This window comes from Mastacembelus armatus, chromosome 1 (genome assembly GCF_900324485.2).
Source record: "Mastacembelus armatus chromosome 1, fMasArm1.2, whole genome shotgun sequence".
NCBI classification, from domain to species: Eukaryota; Metazoa; Chordata; class Actinopteri; order Synbranchiformes; family Mastacembelidae; genus Mastacembelus; species Mastacembelus armatus.
Genome location: NC_046633.1, coordinates 11,165,481 through 11,187,201, shown reverse-complemented (window position 1 = coordinate 11,187,201; position 21,721 = coordinate 11,165,481). Strand labels below are relative to the sequence as shown.

Below are 21,721 nucleotides of genomic sequence, written 5' to 3'. Positions count from 1 at the left end.
TCTCTGTGCAGCTTATTTTCAAAGTAAATATGTGTGAGGTTTTTAAGTCAGATTTCTGCAGAAATTTGCTCAATAGGCTGTTACAGTGAATTCTCTGCTGCTGCCTATCAGCTTGTGACCTGCCTCAACAGGGTCCAATTAGTGGAACATTGCAACCCTATCTTTGACTATTTTAAAAGGAAAGTTCGTGTGGTGTGTGAGCTATTCAAGTGCACCCCAAGGAGAATGAAACAGGTTTTTGGTTCTCTGGTACAGTGAAATTTAACAAAATTTCTTTCGAAAATTCAGCAAACCATGCCAATATTAGTCCAAAACAGGTTGATAACAGATCTTTCAGTTTAAAATCTGCAGAGTGGACAGAGACAAACAAGCTCATGGGAAGGAAGAATACAGACAGACCTTAAAAGAAACCCTCCAAAGAGCTCTCTCCTTTTCAACATCTGGTTTAAATTTAGGTCCTTTTGGAGCAACCCCAGATCCACAGCTGCTGAAAATTTCAACCACTCTCAACAACAGCATTTCACATTGTGACAAATTCCTTCTCACCGGAATGACTTTGTTGGTACTCTAATTAGCTTGTTTTTATTCATGTATTCAGTAAAAGGTTTCAGGCTGGCTGTAACTGTCCTGATGATGTTGCTGAAATTCTTTTTTTTTTTTTTTTTTTTTTTTTTGCAAAACTCATGTTTTTGTGCTCACCATTCTCAAAGTAAAAGCGATGAAAGTCATGTCCTTCCACCAGGTTGCCCAAGGCCTCGGGCTCAAAGGAAGTCAAACCCGGATCACAGATCTTCCTGTTATGCCAAAACATGAAAGAGAATCAGCAAAGGAAGTAAGTAAATCAGCATATCCATTTAGGTGTTCAATGCAGAGAAGAAGAAAAAAACTTACGCGTAGGCCTCAAAGTCCCCGTTGTTGATAGACTCAATCAACTGCTCAGTAACTTTGATAATTTCTTGTTTGCGAGCTAGAACACAAGATCACAAAACATCATCATCGACAAACACTGATTAGTTGTATTTGTATTTCAAGCCAAGTCTAGTCTACAAACTAGCAGGATTTCATAGTTATTAGAAATGGAAGGCACTGAAAAGGATTTCACAAAGTTTTTGCTATGTCATGAGTTACAAAACAAAGAAGGCCTCCCATGACTAATAGTGATATCAGGCAGGAAGAAGCAGGATGATGGGCTTCCTTTGACTCAAAAAGGCCAGAATGAACAAAGACAAACCAATGCTCATATGCAAGTATTTGTTACAAAAGCAGTTTTAACTAAGTAATGTTGACAGTTACCTTTATTGTTATTGGTGCAGGCTGGGGGATATTGAAAGAAATTACTTAATATGTGTAACAAAAAGGCATGTTAAATAATAAAAAAAGAAAAACTCTGTCAATTTGTCCTTGACTTACATTGCCTTCATATACATGAACTACAATGCTCAGTGTGTATGTGAGTCAGTATTTAGGTGAAAGGCAAATCATGAGTATCTTCTTTAATTCAAATGCAGAAGACTACTTTGTAGGGCAGGAGCAGATAAATGAAAACTCCAAAGCAGAGATTTCTTTTCACTGGGGAGAGTCATTGCAGTAGAAGGAGCAATAACCTCAAACATCTAGCAGTATAAATGAGGCAGGTATTTTGAAAACTATTAACACAAGATTAAGGCATTTTACGTATAAAGAAGAGTTTCCTCCAATGGTGAGTAATAGGAGCAGAACAAAATGGAGCATCTACCCAGCAGTTGAGGGACTTACTCTGAACCCATGTTGACTTAGACATCTGTGATGAACAGCTTTTAGAGCACAAGATACTGGTCGCTAAGCTGCACAGATGAAAAGCTGTCATGTGCATATGTTGGGTAGGTTACGTAACAGAAATAGGAATTGTTTAAGGCATCCCCTATGTATGTACAGTATATATGGGCGAAGGAAGGACATTGGCTATGAAAACAAAAATTATATTTTCAGCAAAATGTAAGAAAAGGGAAAATGTAATAAAAATAATTACAAAACACATACACACACACACAAACAAGCAGTGTTAACAACATTCAGCATCAACCTTAGACATAAAGTGGGAGAAACTTGAAGACATGAGGGAGGTTAGGACAAATAAATAATAGGGCAGACTGCATTTTGTAAGAGTAGTTGACAGCCAGATGGGGGGGTGCAGCAGTTAGCTAGCTCTACAATTGAACTAAGTTACAAAACAGGGTGAAGAAAAGCATAGAAAAGAGTGGCTAGAGATTATAAGAGTGGCTGTTGGAACCTCATAGTGTAAGAACTGTAATACGAGCAAATCAGCAAAAAACATAACAGCCCCTACCTTTAACATCTTCATCCTCTATAGTAGTGTTTGCACTCTCAATGGATTCCTTAAGAATAAGAATATACACATTTTATACTCTGTATTTGTAATATATACATCAGTAATGATTTTGTACAATGTATGTTTTGTTGGAGTAAAAAGAGCTCTTACAAACACAGATCATGTATTATTAAAAATATATTTTTAAATGTATAAGGGGAGGTTTTTAATATTTTTTTTCTGTGCAATATAAATGAGAGAAGGAGAGAGGAGCATGGAACAGAGATCCAAAGTGGACATAAACCAGGGATGTTGCAATTACATGGTTAGGGCCTGTCAAGCTCGGGCCCAGATAAAAGCTGTTAGTGTTGGTGGAGGGAGATAATGCTGTTATTGTCTGTACTGTGAAAAGAATTAGCCTAAGATCCAAGAGCAAACAATTTTAATATAATTAAATGCTATGAAAACTATGAAAATGATGGTTTTGTTGTAATACCTTGTTTCCATCCACGGGATTGTGGATCACAGTTGTCTGTGGTTCCTAAAGAGAAGAAGTGACAGAAAATTGTCAGAGGAAATGACTAAAGAAACCAGAAAAGTATGATAGCACAAAGACTAGTAAAGCAAATGGGTCTATATGCTAAATGTTCAGAATGTGAAGGCTGAGGAGGCAGTCTATCACATATCTGTACATCTCTACATCTATCTGTGACAGCAAATAAAATAAACCCTTCTGTGCTCACTTGTTTTTCTATTATCTTGCTCTTATCTCTATGCCAGCATGGCTTTGCTGCTCAATATCTTTTTTGTGTGTGCTTTTCTCTCATCAGCCCTCACCAGTGTCCTGCCTTGATAATCAGATGTCCGCACTTTTGTGGAATCGATCCTGATGACATGCTCAGCCCCTCACTCACCCAGATTACACAAGATTATAACATCATCTGTGTGTGTGTGTGTGTGTGTGTGATGGAGAGAGGAAAGAGGATAGAAAGAGAAAAAGATGCCATGTGTCTCTGTTCATGCGTAATCATCTTGACAGCAAATGAGGGGACAGAAAGCCTTTGACATCATGCAGAGCAGCAGTCATGTGGTGTGACGTAGGCAGCCAGTCAACAGACACCATGCGCAAGCCAATGACTGACGGCCAAACCACTTGGGTATGTAGCATCATATTGAGCCTAAGGAGACGACATCCTCACACTCCAGCCATGCACAGACGAAATGTCTGAGCGACGAACTTTGAATAACACATCCATGGGAACATCCAGGAATTTTACTTTCATATGTAACACAGTAAGCAGTAAAGTATAGTTTATGACATGGGATAATTTTGTGAATGGCACAGGGAACAAGGAGCAGGGATGGGGGTTTGAGGTATAGGTTGCCCTAGCTGTTGTGTTAGGACCATACAAGACAAAAGTCCCATCCAAACGTGTGTAAAGGCTTATTGCTCCAACCCAACATTAACAATATACAGATCCAGCAAATCTGTGGCCAAGCTCAGTAAGCCCCATGCATGCTAAGATGCTGATCTGAATTCTAATAAGTACACTACCTTTCATAGTTACTATATCAAATATGCAGGAGCTAAGTCATGCTGCACAGTCACAAAAGCTTTTACATACTATTTCATTCAGGGAAAGCCTAAAGTTGAGCTACATGTTAGGTCTTCTAATCACCCATTATATTTTCTGTATTCATATGCACCTAGTTAAGAGGCTAAGTTCATCTGTCTGTGTGAAAGGGTGAACCAGTACCTCCTCCACAGTGGGGTGTGTGGTGGTATGGATATTCTGTGGATGAAGGTTAAGGTGTAGGTGAAGGGTGTGTGTGTGGATACCAGTGCAGGGGCAGGGCCAGTGTCTTTAGGACTGGTCACTGTGTTGGCTTTGTTGTTGACCTGCAGAGGTGCAGAGTGGACATGACACACTTTTCAGACCCACTTACACACACTCTCTGCCTAGGGTCCATTCCCAAGAGATAATTCCCACTCATGTACAAAATGTCTGATATTACCAAGTGTTACAACATAGTCAGGTCAGTTAAACTGGGAAAAATTTTAAAGGAATGTTAGTCTGTTAGTTATGGCAAAGGAGGAGCTCAAGAGGAAAAAGTTTATTTTCACCACCTTCCTCACTGCATGATGAATTAACAGGTAAGAAAACATTTATTCAGTAGCTTACCAATAATCAAAAAGGAGTCTTTTTCAAGTTAAAAAAATTAATTGTCTGTTCATATGAATGTAAATATGTTCTGGTCCAACCAACTGTTAAAGAACAAAGATTAAAAAAATGAATAATCTATATACTAAGATGTGGGCAGGACTCGATTAACATGAAATAAATTGTATCGGTTATGACATTTATGGTAAAGAAAAACTATACAGGGTAATTGATTTAATCTGGATTCAATAATTGGATAAGATCACATTTCCCTAGTTTTCTGCACACTATATTACATCACATTATATTTTCCATGTTCACAGTATAATCCAAACTTAATACTACATTCAGGTTTATTCATTTTTGACTCTAATTTCTACACAGGATAGGGTCAGATGGAATAGAGGAAAAACTCCCTGTTAGAATGGATTTTGCAACATGATAAACCACAGGCCAAAACACAGTGACATCAGTTCAAGCTAGGTATACTGACATTCAATCAGCATAACCACTTAAATGTAACTGGCAATCAGAATTGCACATTCACACAAAACTCTCTCACAAGCACCTCTGCACCAAGTGTTAATTTCTGATTGGATCTCATACACAGAGAAATCAGGACACATCACACCAGGGTTCTAAAAACACGAGAAGCGGTCTATTAAAGAAAGGGACGTTATATGGCACTATAGATACCAGTTTCTTTTAAAAGATGAACAGACGAGAAACGTGATTCACATTAGCAATCTGGTCTGCTGTGCCACAAAACAACTGTGAGATCAAGCTAAGAAAACAACCACTGCCCATTGCTTGAAGTGACAAGCAAAATGCATAATAATAATAATCCACAAGGCTCTTTAGACACTTGTGTTCCAACAGACTAGTGCACATAAAGCATTTTCTTCACTGTGCAAAGCAGCTCACCTTAACACCATCTGGCTTCTTGTTGAGCAAACTCTTGGCTGCTGTGGAAGGAAAGAAAGAGACAGCATTTCAGCATGATGGTTCACGAACAGAGTCCTGAGCCTGAGGATACCCTAACATGCAGCAAGCGTATCAATCAAATGTGCTTAACTTCCAACTTCAGGTGCAAAAAAACAACTTCAAGATCCATAATGCAATGCAACAGATGCTCTGAATGGCATCATCATTAATTCAAGGTTGTTCATCTACATTGACTACATTCTAATTCACGTGAGGGTGGGTGTTTGACTGGGAGTGTATTTATTAGCTGATGAAACGGAAATTTGACCCATATTCAACAGACTCACACAGCATTCTTAAATTTGCATACTATACACATGCATTTAACCACTAGTGCCCACACATACAATCCCACCAATTCTTTCTTCCTTTATTTCTAATGGTATCAAGAACTCAAACACAACATTGCATTTCAAAATGCATGCTGTGTCTAAATTTCACTCTCAGCTCATATTGGCACATTTTCAAAGGTGAGGTTCAGTATCACTCTTCTGAATACCGAACGCCTCATCTTCATGCAATATGTGATTGGCTATTAGAGTAAGATACCCTAAAAATTCGATCTTAATGATTGGGCCCAAGCCCACATATTTTCCCATCATTCAAAACATCTTACCTCAAATGGATACCACAATCCAAACAAAAGTAGGAAAGAAAATTGAAAAAGGAAGAAGATGATGAATAAAAAGAGACACAAATGCACTAATGCATTTTACTGTAGAATGACGAGAGAAAGGAGGCAAGTAAGCGCCTCAGAAATTAGAGATAGATCAAAGGAAATACATGCAAAAAATATGGCAGAGTGCAAAGTAGAGTGGTAGAACAACAGCTAGAGAGATAATGAGACGTGACTCTGTTTATCAGAGGCATTGTTGAAACAGATCGAAGGCATTTCATAATACGTTAACAAGGCAATGATTTATTCACAATTAAATCCTGACTACACATTTGACTACTGACTACTGTCCCATGTACTGCCTCTGATCTGTTTCCTCATGACTAGAAGATGCACTTTCATGGGGTACCTAACCAAACTATACCTCTAATATTAAAGGCTAAGGAGCCTTTCCAACAACCTGTTTCAGAAAATGTATGTTTTTACTTTGGGAAAACTAGGTTTTGGACACTAGGCTGAAAGAGACATACCTGAGAAGTTTCTTGTGACCAGCAAAGTGGTCAGTATGGCTCCCTGCATGATAAAAAAGAAGGAAAGAAGGAGGGAATGATGATGGAAGGAAAGAAGAGAAAATAGAAGGAATAATTATAAGGTTATAGCAAGAAAGTGAAGCACAGGAAAAGGGCAACTTGAAGGATTTAGAGAACAGCTCATCATTTCTAAGTTACCCTGACAAGTCTTGATCGAAGAAGACAGAGAGAGAGGTAGGAAAGAGAAAGATGGCTGGATGAATTGTTCCACATAAATGGAAACGTGAAGGACTGTCAGGAGCCTCACCTTCAGTTTCCTCCTGGCATTAAATTTTTTCAGGCACTCCACAGTCTCCTGCCTGTGCATCATGGAAGCTACAGTGGACCGTTGCTGTAGGAAGAAGATGAGAGGATTTGAGGATTAAGAGAGAACAGAAACAATGGGAGTCAGGAATGTATGGATGCATGTGTAGCCAGTGTGACTGCGGATGGTTATGTGTGTTCAAAGTTAGACAATATAGCATTTAGGCAATATGTTACTCATCATTAGTGTGTCAGTCCATTTCTGTGTCTGAGCTATTTCATCTGTATATGTGTTTCTACTCTACATCTCTGTTTCGGTGTGTGTACTACATACACAGATCCACGGGTGTTTTAGGGCCTCTGCGGCAGTGATGCGTTTACTGGGGTTGATGGTTAGCATCTTGTTGATCAGATCTTTGGCCTCAGGGGTTACAGTGTCCCACTCTGGGGATGGAAACTGTCAAAAAACAAGATAATGTCAAATCAAATCAAAGCCAATACAGGAAAATCTGACATTATCTGATTGTAATATTCTTCCTGTATAAAGTCAAAGAAATTCACTAAAACTAAATTTTATTTTCAATAATAGCCCTAGCATATATTCGTGTACAAACTTACGTCATAGGCCCCAGCCTTAATTTGTTGGTACAGGCGGTGCTGATCCTCATCCCAGAAGGGAGGGTAGCCCACCAGAAGGATGTACAAAATTACACCTGTAAGAATGTGACATGTGAAGCTAAGCATGTAATGAGCAATATACTGCAGTGCTCTATATTAATCAAGCCTACATTACTAAACAACAAAATAAAAATCACTCATTTAATGCTGCAGTGCCGGTGCAGGACATACTGCGTTCTCACACATTGAGGCTTTAGCTCCAGCATCAAAATAATTTGAACAGTTGCAGTGACATTATTTGATTGTTATTTACCACAGGCCCACATGTCCACTGGTTTCCCATATGGGTCTTTCCTGAGAACTTCTGGAGACAAGTAGCCTGGAGTGCCAGCAAAACCTAGTGGAGTGACATGGAGGGCGAGAGGAGATGTGGAATGGCAGGTGGGAGTGGGCGTTTCAGGTTGAGTGTTTGATTAATTGGTTGTTTGCTTGGTCGACCAACTGATTCAGGCTGAAAAATAGATGGATGAATACTTACCAAACCATGCCTGCTGGTCCCCTTGCACCTCGATAGCCAGCCCAAAGTCAGCCAACTTGACCGCCGCCCCCTTCAGCTTACTGGCCAATAGAAGGTTCTCAGGCTGGGGGGGGGCGGAGTCAAACAGGTAAGAGGTGAGAGGTCATACGCTTGGGGAACAGGCCGCCCACAGACACAGATCTAAGATCAGATTAGCCGAACCAAATCCTAATCCAAATCATTAGGGGTCAACAATGCTAAACTGTTCTTAAATCAGTGTCTGAGGTAAATCCCTTTCTGCCACACAAATGACAGAGAAACAGAAATGTGCATGGGACCAAATCATTTGTGACCAAATGATTACAGACATTTTCCATGCTGGAGCTGTGGACTTACTCCCTCAGTCTAATGGATTCTGTTAGAAAATCCATGAGCGGGAACAAAGTACACACTGCAGGGAGAAGGATACAGGAAGGAGGTGTGGTGTAACAGAAGACATGGGTGCAGAAACAAGTAACTTCGCTACATATGGCTAACGACAAACAAGCACCACACTCTAACACAGTTTAGCACAATCAGAAATATATGCAAGCACACGTGCACACACACTCTCAAACACACACAAACACACATACACTGACATGGACACAGGTGCAGAAAGGTCTTTGCTAACCTAAGGCCAGTTAGACAGTGTGCTCTAATGAATAATACATTTCCTAACATTTAGAGACTCCAATAACAGACAGCCTATGAGCAGTCAGTTTATGGCAGACATATGACTCAACAAGACACAGACATTAACTGACAACTGGACACATCTACATAATAATTTACATAATGATGAATAAATCCTCCTGATTATGAAGCATCTGAAAACTTTAAATCACTTCTGCAAAGGACATCTCCCCTTATAAAACAGCCAGATTGTAAATCTGATAAGCCATTGCGGTTATTCTGGATTGTTTTTTTTTTCCCCCAGTGTTTCTTTTCATGCTCACAGTCAAGTTGAACATTTTTAAATAAGCTTTCTTGAATTTTCTTTTCTCTGCACAATATTCATGACCTTGAAAATCTTTCACATTTTGACATAGTTTTTACATACTTATGCAAATGCTGGTCATTCCTGAGAATCTGAGGTGAGTATAAAAACACACACACACATACACACACACACACACACACACACACACAAAGATCCTACCATGCAGACTGCATCATAGAGGTAGTATTATAAGAGGATTATTATTCTTCACATTGGCATGACAGGTCTTTAACCAAAAATATTACATAATACTAGCACTAATACTAGCTCAACAACGATCTAATGAAACAATACAAGGGCCTCAGATGTCAGCAGATTTTGTGGGTTTGAATCCAGATCCTACAAACCAAAACTTTCAGAGCTAGATCAAGGTCAAATCAGCCTTATTAAATGTCCAAAGCTTTTAGGGCCTCTCCTGCAATAAAGGGAAGTTACCTCAGAAAATCTCTATACTGATATGATTTTTCTTCTCATTCAAGAGAATTAAAACTTCAGCTTCTGCGGGGGAGTGTCATTGTGAATGTTGCTATCTGTTGTACAGAGAGAGGACTCAATAAGGCTCCAGCTGTGGCTGCGGTCATACAAACCTTCAGATCCCTGTGGACAATCCCATTAACATGGCAGTGATGGACACTCTCCAGGATCTGCTGTATGCAGTGACTGAGGACAGCAGAATATGAACGAGCACAGGATTGTGATGGAACAAATGGAAGGAGAGACGGAAAGGAAAGGAATAAGGTAGAGAAAACAAGAATAAGAATATTAATCAGAGCAAAAGAAAAGGAAACAATCTTATGTGCCTTCTTATGGGTGATTTTTTTCCTGACAGATGACTTCAAGTAACAAGTTTTCACATGATTTATTGTATTACCAAAGGTATATCTAGTGTATGACAAAAAACAAAGACACATACTTTCTCTCTGTAGAGAAAATATGTCAGCATAAAGTTGGCAGTGTAAGGTAAGCTGCATATGATTAATACCATAGGCTAGGTGTCGTTAATCACCATGAGAAGTTTATGAAACAAGGCAGCTGTATCATACCTCTGAGACAGCCAAATATGAAGTACACAAATATACACACACTTGTATGGGCACACGTTGTTCTCTCTAGTAACAGACAGCGATGCATAATGGCTGCTGTGCTCAGCAGTGTGTGTGTGTTACCTGGCATCAGCTTCACTGTAGTACTCCCTGGCTACGATGTCCTCGAACAACTCTCCTCCCGTCACCCTGTGGGTAAACAGACACTATGTTAGTGTGTCCACGTTTCTGTCTTGTTGATGAAGACAAACACAGTCATTTGTTGTCCTTTAACTGTACTTAGTCATAAAGACGTGCTGGAGAGAGTTTTTGTAATCATCTTTCTGAATCATATAGGTATAAATATTAATTTAGCTGAAGCCATATTTTTTGTGTCATGTGTCTGTGTGTATAACTGTCACACAACTAACAGATAATTAGCCAAGTAATACCTTAACTGTCAGTCTTTTGTAAACATGGGTATTACTTTATTTTATTTATATTTACATACAGTGTTAACCTATTAGTCATCAGGCTGACGTTATTAGTATATGGTTTTGTAGTTTGGGGTGAGTTGTGCAGTTTTTGTGCAATGCAATTCAAAATCAGTTAATGTTATTCATATCAAGTTAAATGCCTTGCCTATATTTCATTATTTTTGGAGTTTCAACAGGCCATACAGCTGTTTTTTCATCACTTGGGTTAGCTCAGTTCATTAAAGGCTATATAATAAAGACTTTACAAGCTAAAATATTCTTTAGGTTGTCTTATATCAGTTTACTAGCAGTAAGCAGTAAAACTTATGCACACACTTACTGACTGATATTCACATAGCTGGATAAACCCAATGCAGCTTTACAAGAACAAAGAATATTTACTGTACGGATGTGGTGTTACTTCATACAAATTTGTAGTACCAGTACCTGTGTGTGTGTGTGTGTGTGTGTGTAAGAGAGAGAGAGAGAGAGATACTCTGGTACTCACAGATCAAACACCAGATAGTGGAAACCCTCTTCTGATATGCTGTCATGGAGGCGTACTGTAGAGGAAGCAAAAACAAACAAAATGCAAAAACACACAACCAGAAGACAGACAAGATAGACAAAAACCAGATAAAAGATTAGTCAAATCAGATTTGGTATGCTCTGCCTCATTATTACATTGCTATTTTTCAAGTGTATCATGCAAAATTCCAAAGCATAATACATTCTACCTCCTCTTAATGTGATGATTCATGTTGTTATTAATAGTGGGCGCATCCTGAAAAGTTCCTTAGCACAGTTGCCATCAACAATTACTGTGATTAGCTGAAATTTTTGAGAACAGCTGAGACTCAAATGAGCCCTATAATCAAAATCTTTAAATAGCTGGATGCAGATAAGAAAGCCTCAGCTACAGTATGAGCTGTGTAAGTATGGTTTGTGAAATAAGCTGTTGCCCTAAAGTATCAATTAAACAAAACATCTTGATAACACCAGTAACACAACCTGTACTCCCATACTCAGCCCTGTATCATTTAGATCAGGAATAAGGTTATTCATTTATACAGTATATCACTGTTCTGCCATGTGAACTGGCATCTGGGGACTCATTTCACGTTAGAGAACAAAGAAATATTAAAGCATATCCTATATTTGGGTAAATATATGATTTGTCAGGGTAATACTGACTTTGCTTTGGATGTAAAGACAGTGACAGTTTTTCTTTAAATCCAACAGTTAAATATTCAAAAAGAGGAAAGAAACTTTCTCACAGATTCATATTCATTTATTCATCTTGTACTTTATGACAGTAGGTATCTTAGAAAACTGACTGGAATCGTAGCTGTGATGCACAACTAAAAGAGAAATGAAAGAACATGATCGGATGAGCGTGGAAAGGACAAAGGATATAATGAGGAGGAAAGTGTGTAAAGGGTCAGTGGTTTATAGAGTAGGTGTAGGGCTTCTGTGTCTTTGTGATGACTCAGCTGGGAGAGCATACAGATACATCATCATTAGATACCTGTATATACACACACATACATACATACTTATTTTTCTCCCCCTCTCTCTTGCCCTCTCTCTCTCTCTCTCTCATAACTGTGTCTAGAAGATGAATAGCCATAGCAAGAAACACCAGAGACCTGAACAAAATATGCATGTTCTCGTTTGTATCTGTGAGTTCTTGTTCTTGTGTGTGCGTGCGTGCGTGTTTGTTTTGAGATCGAGGACTTGCAGCTCACCGATGTTGGGGTGCTTCAGTAAACGGCAAATCCTCGCCTCTCTCTCCAGCTTTTGATGATCTAAAAGAAAAACAGAGGAGACACAAACACAGAGAGGAACATAGACAGGTTATTTTTAATGCTCTTCATTATTCCTTGCTATGATTGGCTTTCTGAATCATCTAACATGAAGTTGGCTGCAAGTTAGTTCTGACTCAGTGGAGGACGCAGCGCACCGCTTGGGCATCGTTGTCAACGTCAGTGTGTGTTTCTCTACTTGACATTCACACTACTGTATGTGTGTTTGTGCTTATGTTGTGCACTGGCTTTGTGTCAGCCCTGCTCTTCTCCTTATCAGAACTGAAATGCTTGATGAAATAATGTGACCTGATATGTGCTCGGTTGAGTGCCATAAACAGGCAACAGTGAACAGCTACAGTGCACCGACCTTCAGTGGGGTCAATATGTGCTCTTGTAATCTGCTTGCAGGTTCGCTTTGCTGCCCTGAGGACAAAATTAATTCACAAGATCACAAATGAGATTAAATTTCACGTATGGAAAAGCTTAAACCAAAGTAAATGTGATCTAAACATCTTTCTTTCTTTTAATATTTCTTTGTTTTTATTTTTTGCTTATGTGTATATATTGTTGACTTACAACAAAGTACATTGACAGCCACAGTACCGTAAAATTCCTTGTGTCCCACATATTAGGCAATAAATCATATTCTGATTCTGATTACTGTATATGAAAATATACAATTAATATATAATTAGTATTATTATTATGTGTTTTCAATGCATTTGCATTCAACTGCATACATTAGATACACTTTCTTATGCTTAAATTCTCTTCAACACCTTCATATTCTTCTCTGCTTTTAATTACAATTTGTGTAGATTTTTTTGTAATACTGCAATTCAGTGAGCGGCTTTATGATATACAGAAATTAGATTTCTGACAAGATTACCTTGACTGGTCAGGTATTTTATTCACTGCATAGGCTGAAAACAGACATTAAGATCAAGGTATTTAATCTTGAAATGGTTTCTAATTGAATGTTTAGACAATTCACTATATCGTTGTAAACTGGGTGTTGCTATTGCCATTTTAAATGATGTATATTGTAACTGATGATTTCATATATTGCCAGCAGTTCATGCACTATGAACAATTTAAACTACAATCAGTGCTTATGTTGTCCGTTACCATGAAGGATTAGAAGTTGGCATTGTGGACCTACAGTATTTAAGAAAACCACCAAATTTCATGAGGTGAACACAGAGCTGTCTTCAGGGAGAACAATGTTACTGTGCTCCTGGTCACGTGGCAGCTAAGAAAGCATCATACAGTTCCCTATTGGAGATCAGACTGATTTTATCAGACTTGGTGAATAAGACGTGACTCTCAGATCTCTGTGTCAAAGTCTTGTGACTCAGATTTGGAACAACTCAGAGCAACGGCCATTATAATGAGTGATGCTGTACGGTGTTGAGGCGACCCATTTCGGCTTTGCCTCAGGACACAGAGGGCCTGAGGAAAAAAAGTGTGAGAGCAGGAGAAAGTGAGGGAGAGAAAGAAGAGCAGCGGGTTCTACTTTTTTTACCAAGCAAAATAGGACGCCTATTTTTCACTCTCCTTCTCCCTCCTCTGCTCTTCTTGATGCTATGGAAACTGTGGACTCAGTGCAGCACTAAGGCAATCCCAACAAAGAACTCTAAGCAGCTTGTTCCCTTTATAGATACAGGTATCTGCCTCTGTTGGTGTAGTGCATCTAGAGGAACAGGCAGCGACAGGGAGAAACACTAACTTTGGGCTCCAGTATATTTTAACCAAAATGGAACTTGGCGTGCTCTCAAAAGCTGAATAAAAATGCCAGTACAGTATGTTCACAGTAACTGAAGGGCTGCTCATGCACACCAGAGGGTTCAGTTTATCAGTCATAGTGAAAGACATGAAGCCAAAGCAAAATCCCAATAGTGAAATGCAAAACAAATACAGCACGGTCTGTGGCCACACTACAGTTAAAGCTAAAAATATAAAAGGCTATAAAAGAATTCAAATCTGCAGCTAGTACAGTCTGCTGCAAGAACAAAATCGGGAAAAGAGAGGAGATAGCATGTCCAGTCCATAAACCAAAGGATGGATCAGGATGATTATCTACTATAAACATATGAAACAGTCCAAATTTGAAAAAAAGGCATGAACAACCACAAAACTATTAACTTGAAGTATGAAGTATTAAATCTAAGTCAATCATAATTGTATTCTGCATTGATTTTGACTGTAAAACTACAGCTGCTTTTATAACTTAGTTCTCACTCAGATGCAGCAGTGATTCTGATCCAGACATACTGCATTATGACACAATGGTATAAATGATAACTCATCTACATATGAGAGAGAGCTGACAAAGGTGTACAGTAAATAAACAATAAATAAATAGCAGATAAACTGGAAACATGGACCCCAAGGCCACAGGAAAAGCACAATTTCTCACAATAATATGAACTATCTCCAGTGGAGGTGAAAGCTGCAAACGGACCCCAGTGAAGCTCTTTTGGGTGTCCCTAATCCAACATTAATGTCTGTAACACCATGCCGATTTTGATTTTGTTTGACGTATACTGCCAGATAGAGACAAGCACAACCGCAGTGAGGCAGACTGGTAGAGCCACAAACAAGACCAGGTCCGCCATTATTTCATTATTAGCAGGACCCTCTGAGCAAGGTCACTAATCTCACCATCTCTGCCTCAGTCTTACCATGTTAGTGAATGACACATAATCCCTTTGCTTCTCTCTCTCAGACTCTTGTCATTTGCTTTTCTAGAATACATGGTTCAGTTAATCAACCTAATATTAGTTTACTTGATATGGCTTTACATTTTTAAGCCATCAATTTCCAAAACAATTTCTGGATCACCGTGGAAAACATAAAATAATAATATCACACATACTAGTATCCAAAACGTTTGTATACAGTTCATAATATAATACATAATACATAGATAGCCTCTTCTTCCATGGCTTCATGACTTCATAATTCATCATAAGAGCCTTCTATAGCAGACAGACTATTAAAAAGCATACAGTCTGTTGTTAAGGTTAGACTGGATCACATTTTAATATTAAAGCACCCAGATTATCTCCCACATACAGTATGACATTCCACACACATATAACAAAGGTAATTACCCAAATTGTAACCAAATTGAGATCTTTAAACTTTTATGTTGAATATTTTCTCCTCTAATGCAATTAAAAGTGTGAAAAATATTTAAGTCATAAGGGAGCATTGATGTACATTCAGCTACGGCACAAAAACTCACTTTCTTATTCATATGTTGTCTCCATAACAGGCTAAAGTTAACAGGCTTTCATAAGTACAATTTAAAAGGATGCTTTCAGGAACTTTATGTACCACATACTGTGTTATGAACACCATAATACACATTACACAATTTTCTGCTTCAAATTTACTTATATCACTCAGTTTCAGTACACTAAAATAGCTTCTCTTGCAATAAATCACAGACACTGCTGTAACTCTGCTTTTAGTTCACTCTCTCCTCTCTCTCCCTCCTCCACAGGTAGTCCACCTCCCAGCCGGCTGGACATCTGTTGTCTAGCAACTCCTGCACCAATCACAGCGTCAGGCCTCTTCTCTCCTCTGCAGTGGAACCAGCCTTGCATGCAAATGGCCGACATCGAGAGTTCACACGCAACTCTCAAACTCTACAGAAGTACAGACAGGGAAGCACAAGCGACTAATTCTGAGGGATCACATACACACACACAAACATTTCAACATGTCTAATCATTTAACCCATGTCCAACAGAGCACACACTGCGGACATCTATCATGGAATAAAGTAGGAAATGGAACCAATACACTGATATAGTGAAGTTCCAAGATGCTGATGTATAAAAGAGAGCACACAGTAAAGTACAGTGAATACAATGAGCAAACAATGTCTGCATTAGATGCTATTGTTTAGACAGTTCTGTTTGACTTTTCACTGTGTAATGAGTGAAATTACACTCACATTAACCAAGAAGTTAAGCAGAAGATGACACTACTGACATCAGCATTAACAAACCAAAATCTTGACAAGATATTATGAATGTTGTCATGCTGCTCGGCTGACATCTGCTCTGCTGCTCTGTACTGTTGCTTCAGAGTGTGAAGGGTGTTGGGTTTGCTCTTACTCATTGTTTGTGTTGGTTTGTTTTTAACTTTGTATGTTCTCCTTGTGCTCATGAGGTTTTCCTTTGTGCACTGTGTCGTTTTTACTGGCTTTTGAGACAAGAAATTCGACTGGATTGGTGCACAGAATTGTCCATGGGTGTAAAGTAGGGCTGGGATTGTATGTGTGTTAGCCTGAGAGTGCATTTTTATTTTTTAATGAGTGAGGAAATCACATTGTACGCTTCTGCCTGAACAGACTTTCTGCTGTAGTCGACTCTGAAATCTACCTGACTCTCAAAAAGTCTCAAGCTGACAACAATGAGCTGTGACTGGCTGACAAAACTGCGTTTTGCTTACCTGGTTAAAACTGACAGCAGCTTCTCTACATAATGTGAAGCCACTGTAACTGAGGGGGCAAATGTGAAGCTAACCCAGTCACCTGTTATCATTCATTACCCTCTGGCTCTTTTTAGCCTGATCTAAGCTGAGTGTGTATTTGCTGCTCTGTCTAGCAAAGTATGAATTCAGTATCTATATGTCAAGTATTGTAACATTTGGTCACTTCATCTATACATAAATCATGTATAGATAATGGATGGATGTTTGTTTAGTGAAATATTTGTTATTCCATGTTTTTGGTGAGCATTTAAGCTGCTGAAGAAAAGAAAACTGGTTGAGAGGTAGCTCTCCTCCTCTTTAATATTTTTATGCCATAAAACAATCCAAAAGATCTGCTATGAACTCTTACTTTGTGACAGCACTGTGTAAGATGGTTGCAATGGACACAAGAAGCTTGAAGTGCTGCAGTATTTTTGTTTGCTAAGACAATCACACATTTGCCTCAAATGTTTTTGTGATATTAGCGTATTGCTAAATTGTAAATACGTCACATTTAAAAGATGGCCAGATATCTCTCATTTGAGCAAACTTAAATGTGCAATGGACAGAACATTTCAGAAACACTAGTGTGATTTATCTGACCTTTGGTCACCATCTTTCCTGAAACAAGCTATTTTTATGGCATCATCATTCCACGTAAAGCCACTGTGCTGCCCTGGATTTCACACTTTGACCAGTTAGGACAATCCAACTGTTATTTATTGTGGTACTTTATTACTTTATGGTACTACTACACTGCCATGTCATCACTCTCATAACCCAAACCAAACTATACAGAAAAAGTGACATAGTGACCAGCCACCCAATACACATTATCATGTTAAAGTTACTGCTCTATTAACCTAGACATATAACACATGTATGTTAGTCAGCAGCAAGACTGATACAAGTGAAGCATATTTATAGACAATACTTCTTTTCCTAAAGAATTTCTGCAAAGGTTTGCAGGATTTCCAAAAATCACATCTTTTACTTGGAAGGTTTCCTAGCTCGCAAGTAATGCATTTCAAGAATATGAGTAGAAGAGTTGCGAATAAATCTGACTCTACCGTATTTGTTCTCTTTTTTCAGTAATGATGAGTAATGTTATTGCTGCAAATGCATTATTTTTAACATGTTTCCTCATCTCAAAGACATTACATTATATGCTGGAAACCACATATGATGCAATGCATTTTCTGCTGTTCCATTTAACAATGGAAAATTTGCAGTGCCATCTGAAGAGACATACTTAGGTAGAAGACTCGATTCAAATCAAAAAATCAAGTCTTCTCCCTAAAAACATTTTGTAGAGAATGCATTGGATGGGAGAATGTAGACCTACAGGGAAATGACAACAGTCACTGACTAGCGTCTCTACGCTACCACACGGCATTGTGTACTGTGGTGCTGAACCATGAATAGACTTATACAGTAAGCCAGTGCAGAGATCTGAGAACAGGAGTAATGTGGTTGTACTTCCTGGTTCTAGTCAGGACCCAAGCAGCAGCGTTCTGAATGTACTGCAGCTGTCTTACAGCTCATTTTGAGAACCCCATGAACAGGCCATTACAGTAATCTAACCTGCTGGAGATAAACGCATGGATGAGTCTCTCCAAGTCTGGTTTAGACATGATCCCTTTGATACTGGCAATGTTTTTGAGATGATAAAATATTGACAATATTACTGATTTAATGTGGTTGTTAAAATTCAAGTCTGAATCCATCATTACCCCTAGATTTCTAACCTTCTTTTCCTTTCGGCTGCTCCCTTCAGGGGTCGCCACAGCGAATCATCTGCCTCCATTTAACCCTATCCTCTGTATCCTCCTCACCCACACCAACTATCCTCATGTCCTCCTTCACTACATCCAAGAACCTCCTCTTTGGTCTTCCTCTAGGCCTCCTTCCTGGCAGCTCTAACCTCAGCATCCTTTTACCAATGTATTCACTGTCCCTCCTCTGAACATGTCCAAACCATCTCAATCTGGCTTCCCTGGCTTTGTCTCCAAAACATCTAGAGAAAGCGACTCAAGGTGTCTGCTTGACACTTTCTCTTTGTTTCTGTGGCCCAAAGATTATTATTACAGTCTTGTTACTGTTTATTTGGAGAATGTTGTTTTGCATCCACACAGTGATCTGTTCAATGCAATGACACAGTGAATCGACTGGTCCATATTCACCTGCTGTGAGTGATATGTACCCATACATGTGAATGTGAGTATGACTGCTTGTCTATTTTTATGTGTTTGCCCTGACTGGTAATCTATCCAAGGTGTATTCTGCCTCTTGTACAATATCATATATCATATATTGGACTGGCTCATAGTGGCATGGTGAACTGGTTGGCATTGTTGCCTCAGCAAAAAGGTTCTGAATTCAAATCTGGTGATCAACTGGGGACTTTTTGTGTAGAGTTTGCATGTTGTCCCCATGTCCATGTGGGTTTTCTCCAAGCCCTGCAGCTTCTTCTCACAGTTCAAGGACATGCACTTTAAGTTTAGGTTAATTGGTGAATTTATCATGCCTGTAAGTGTGAACGTGAATGTTTTGTCTGTCTCTATGTGTCAGCCCTCTGATGGAGTGGCAACCTGTCAAGGATGTATTCCAGCTCTCACCCAAAGACAGCAAATCTATACAGGAAAAAAGTATAGCTAATGGATTGATGGATGGATTGATCCCTAAGGTCAGTTTCTTGCTCTGTTTTACTGTATATCATGTAAATGTGAACACCTTTGAATGCTTTCACTGTTCGCCCATCAGAATAGGCTGTTTGAAAACATCCCGTGGGAACTGTGATGGGCACAATTCGATTAATCCATTTAAACAATCAATACTTCAATCGATAATGAAAATAAACCCTAGTTAAAGTCTTAACACTAATATACACACAAATCCACCCACCACACACACCACAACAGGGTACTGGAAATGCACCGCTCCACTTTAATTAAGAGTTTTAATTAAAAGGATGCAGTAGAGTCAATGCAACATCCTCTGTGGCCAGTGGCTAAGTAGTCCTGCTTGCATTTCCCTTCTACCCCACACAGAATCTCAGGGTCTAATGAAACCATCCACAACATAGAAACACTGTCACCCTCCACTGATTGCCAATAGAGGAAGAATTATGAGACTGATAACTTCCTTACCTTCTCCTATGAGGAGAAAAAAAGGTGGCTGGTGTCATAGATAAAACTTCCTCTGGAGCATTGCTCAGGGTCCCATATTGTACAATAATTTCAACTTTTATCTTATCCAGTGTAATTCAGACACACAAGTTGGACCGGTGATCTGAAGACATCCTGACTTAAATTTCATATTTATAATCACATGTACTATACTGAAACAGAGCTACACATTTAAAAGCAGCAATAAGGACATACTAAAACAATAGCACTAATGTAATAAGAACAGGATGTTGCAGCTGCACTTCATTCCATTGCCTATATTGTAGGTGCTTTATCAGAAAAATGCAAAATGGAAAGAAGAGTTTGTGGAGTATTGCAGACAAGCAAATCTGACATTTAGAGTTGATGTTTTAAAAAATGTAAAATGTCATTGCAACTTTTTGGTAACAGTGTCTGATCTATCTACCAGTCTCATCCTGTTTGTATTAGCAATGAAGCAGAAGGCACATTGTGTTATTGTGTTTGATGTGAATTTCACTTTAACACATCTTTAAAGGCTCACACACCAGTCTTCATATTGTTTTACTGGAAAAATAATACAGGACGAAAACAGTTTGTCTGTGTATGTTTCATCACATGATCAAGGTGTCATTTGTCATTTGTGATGTCAGTTCATGTGGCTTATGTCTACGAATATGTTTTCCATCACTTTGCTTTACAGACTTTACTTGTGACATACAGTAGTTGAACATGTTAGGCAAAAAACTGCAATGACCTTCTCAAATCTTCCGGAGAGAATTGTTCCATTATGAAGCTTACAGGCATGTTTTACTGCCAGGGAGCCACAAAAGAAGTGAGAAAGGAAAAAGAGGGGGAAGAGTAAATCAAGCAGATCAAAAAAGCAGAGGTTAAAAAGGACATACAATATGCACAGAAAAACAAGCAATATATATAGAGGTAAGAATAAATTGAGGCAGGAACTACTCTGTGATTAAGAATGCCATCACTTTCTGCTAAGTGCATTGTCCTAGTTAGCCACATTGTAGGTTCTTTACAGGCTGAACGATCAATTATTTTTATATTAAAATCCTGAGATTTTTAAAAATGCAAGAAGTGGAATTTTTACTATAGCTTACATTATTAACAATGTTTCAAGGCATGAAAGTTTTATCTGGGGGAATTCCGATATTGTCATCTTTGTAACAAGTGTAACTAATTAGCATTAAAACCAGAAAATGAAACTTTTTTTTTCTGGTTAGTATGCTCTCTACCCCTGAATGATAACATTATATTTATCATAATTTTTCATCTACCAATAATGTACTTTCATATAAGAAACATTTGTAATATTTTTATGATACAGCATAGACTATGCTGTAGTAGAGACTAGAAGATACCAATTCATTTTGTTTTCCTCCACTTCCACCCTCATCTGAGATGGTAACTTCCAGCTTCTGACTGGCTAATCGCACATGAGATCCGGGTAATCAGCAGTGGGTAGGGCAGGGGTAGTTGGAAAACAAGCAGGACAGTGGCCCTCGAGGAACAGAGTTGTACACACCTGATTCTCTCTAATATTTAGAGCAATCTATTAGCAATAATGGAGTATAGGATTCATAAATATGTTATCATTAGTCTGGAATCACCAGAAAATATCACCGATTGTATTTTCTTAATCTCAGAATGAGCCTTTTAGATCTACATAGGAAGCGGGTCTCC

General features: G+C 38.7%; 1 protein-coding gene across 2 annotated transcripts in view; it reads right to left on the bottom strand.

Moving 5' to 3' along the window:
- camk2d2 (calcium/calmodulin-dependent protein kinase (CaM kinase) II delta 2) overlaps nt 1-21,721 on the bottom strand; it is a 32,900-nt gene that overhangs the window by 3,345 nt on the left and 7,834 nt on the right. The window contains exons 3-18 of one of the 2 annotated variants that reach the window (XM_026302360.2): nt 12,327-12,386; nt 11,087-11,141; nt 10,247-10,312; nt 9,668-9,740; nt 8,060-8,162; nt 7,835-7,918; nt 7,522-7,616; nt 7,238-7,360; nt 6,908-6,991; nt 6,601-6,643; nt 5,395-5,432; nt 4,149-4,208; nt 2,805-2,849; nt 2,327-2,375; nt 892-967; nt 700-794 (exon numbers count right to left, since the gene is read on the bottom strand). In XM_026302360.2, coding sequence (XP_026158145.1) covers nt 700-794; nt 892-967; nt 2,327-2,375; nt 2,805-2,849; nt 4,149-4,208; nt 5,395-5,432; nt 6,601-6,643; nt 6,908-6,991; nt 7,238-7,360; nt 7,522-7,616; nt 7,835-7,918; nt 8,060-8,162; nt 9,668-9,740; nt 10,247-10,312; nt 11,087-11,141; nt 12,327-12,386 — 1,149 coding nt within the window. The remainder of the gene's footprint in view (nt 1-699; nt 795-891; nt 968-2,326; nt 2,376-2,804; nt 2,850-4,148; nt 4,209-5,394; nt 5,433-6,600; nt 6,644-6,907; nt 6,992-7,237; nt 7,361-7,521; nt 7,617-7,834; nt 7,919-8,059; nt 8,163-9,667; nt 9,741-10,246; nt 10,313-11,086; nt 11,142-12,326; nt 12,387-21,721) is intronic. The other variant, XM_026302362.2, reaches the window with a different exon arrangement.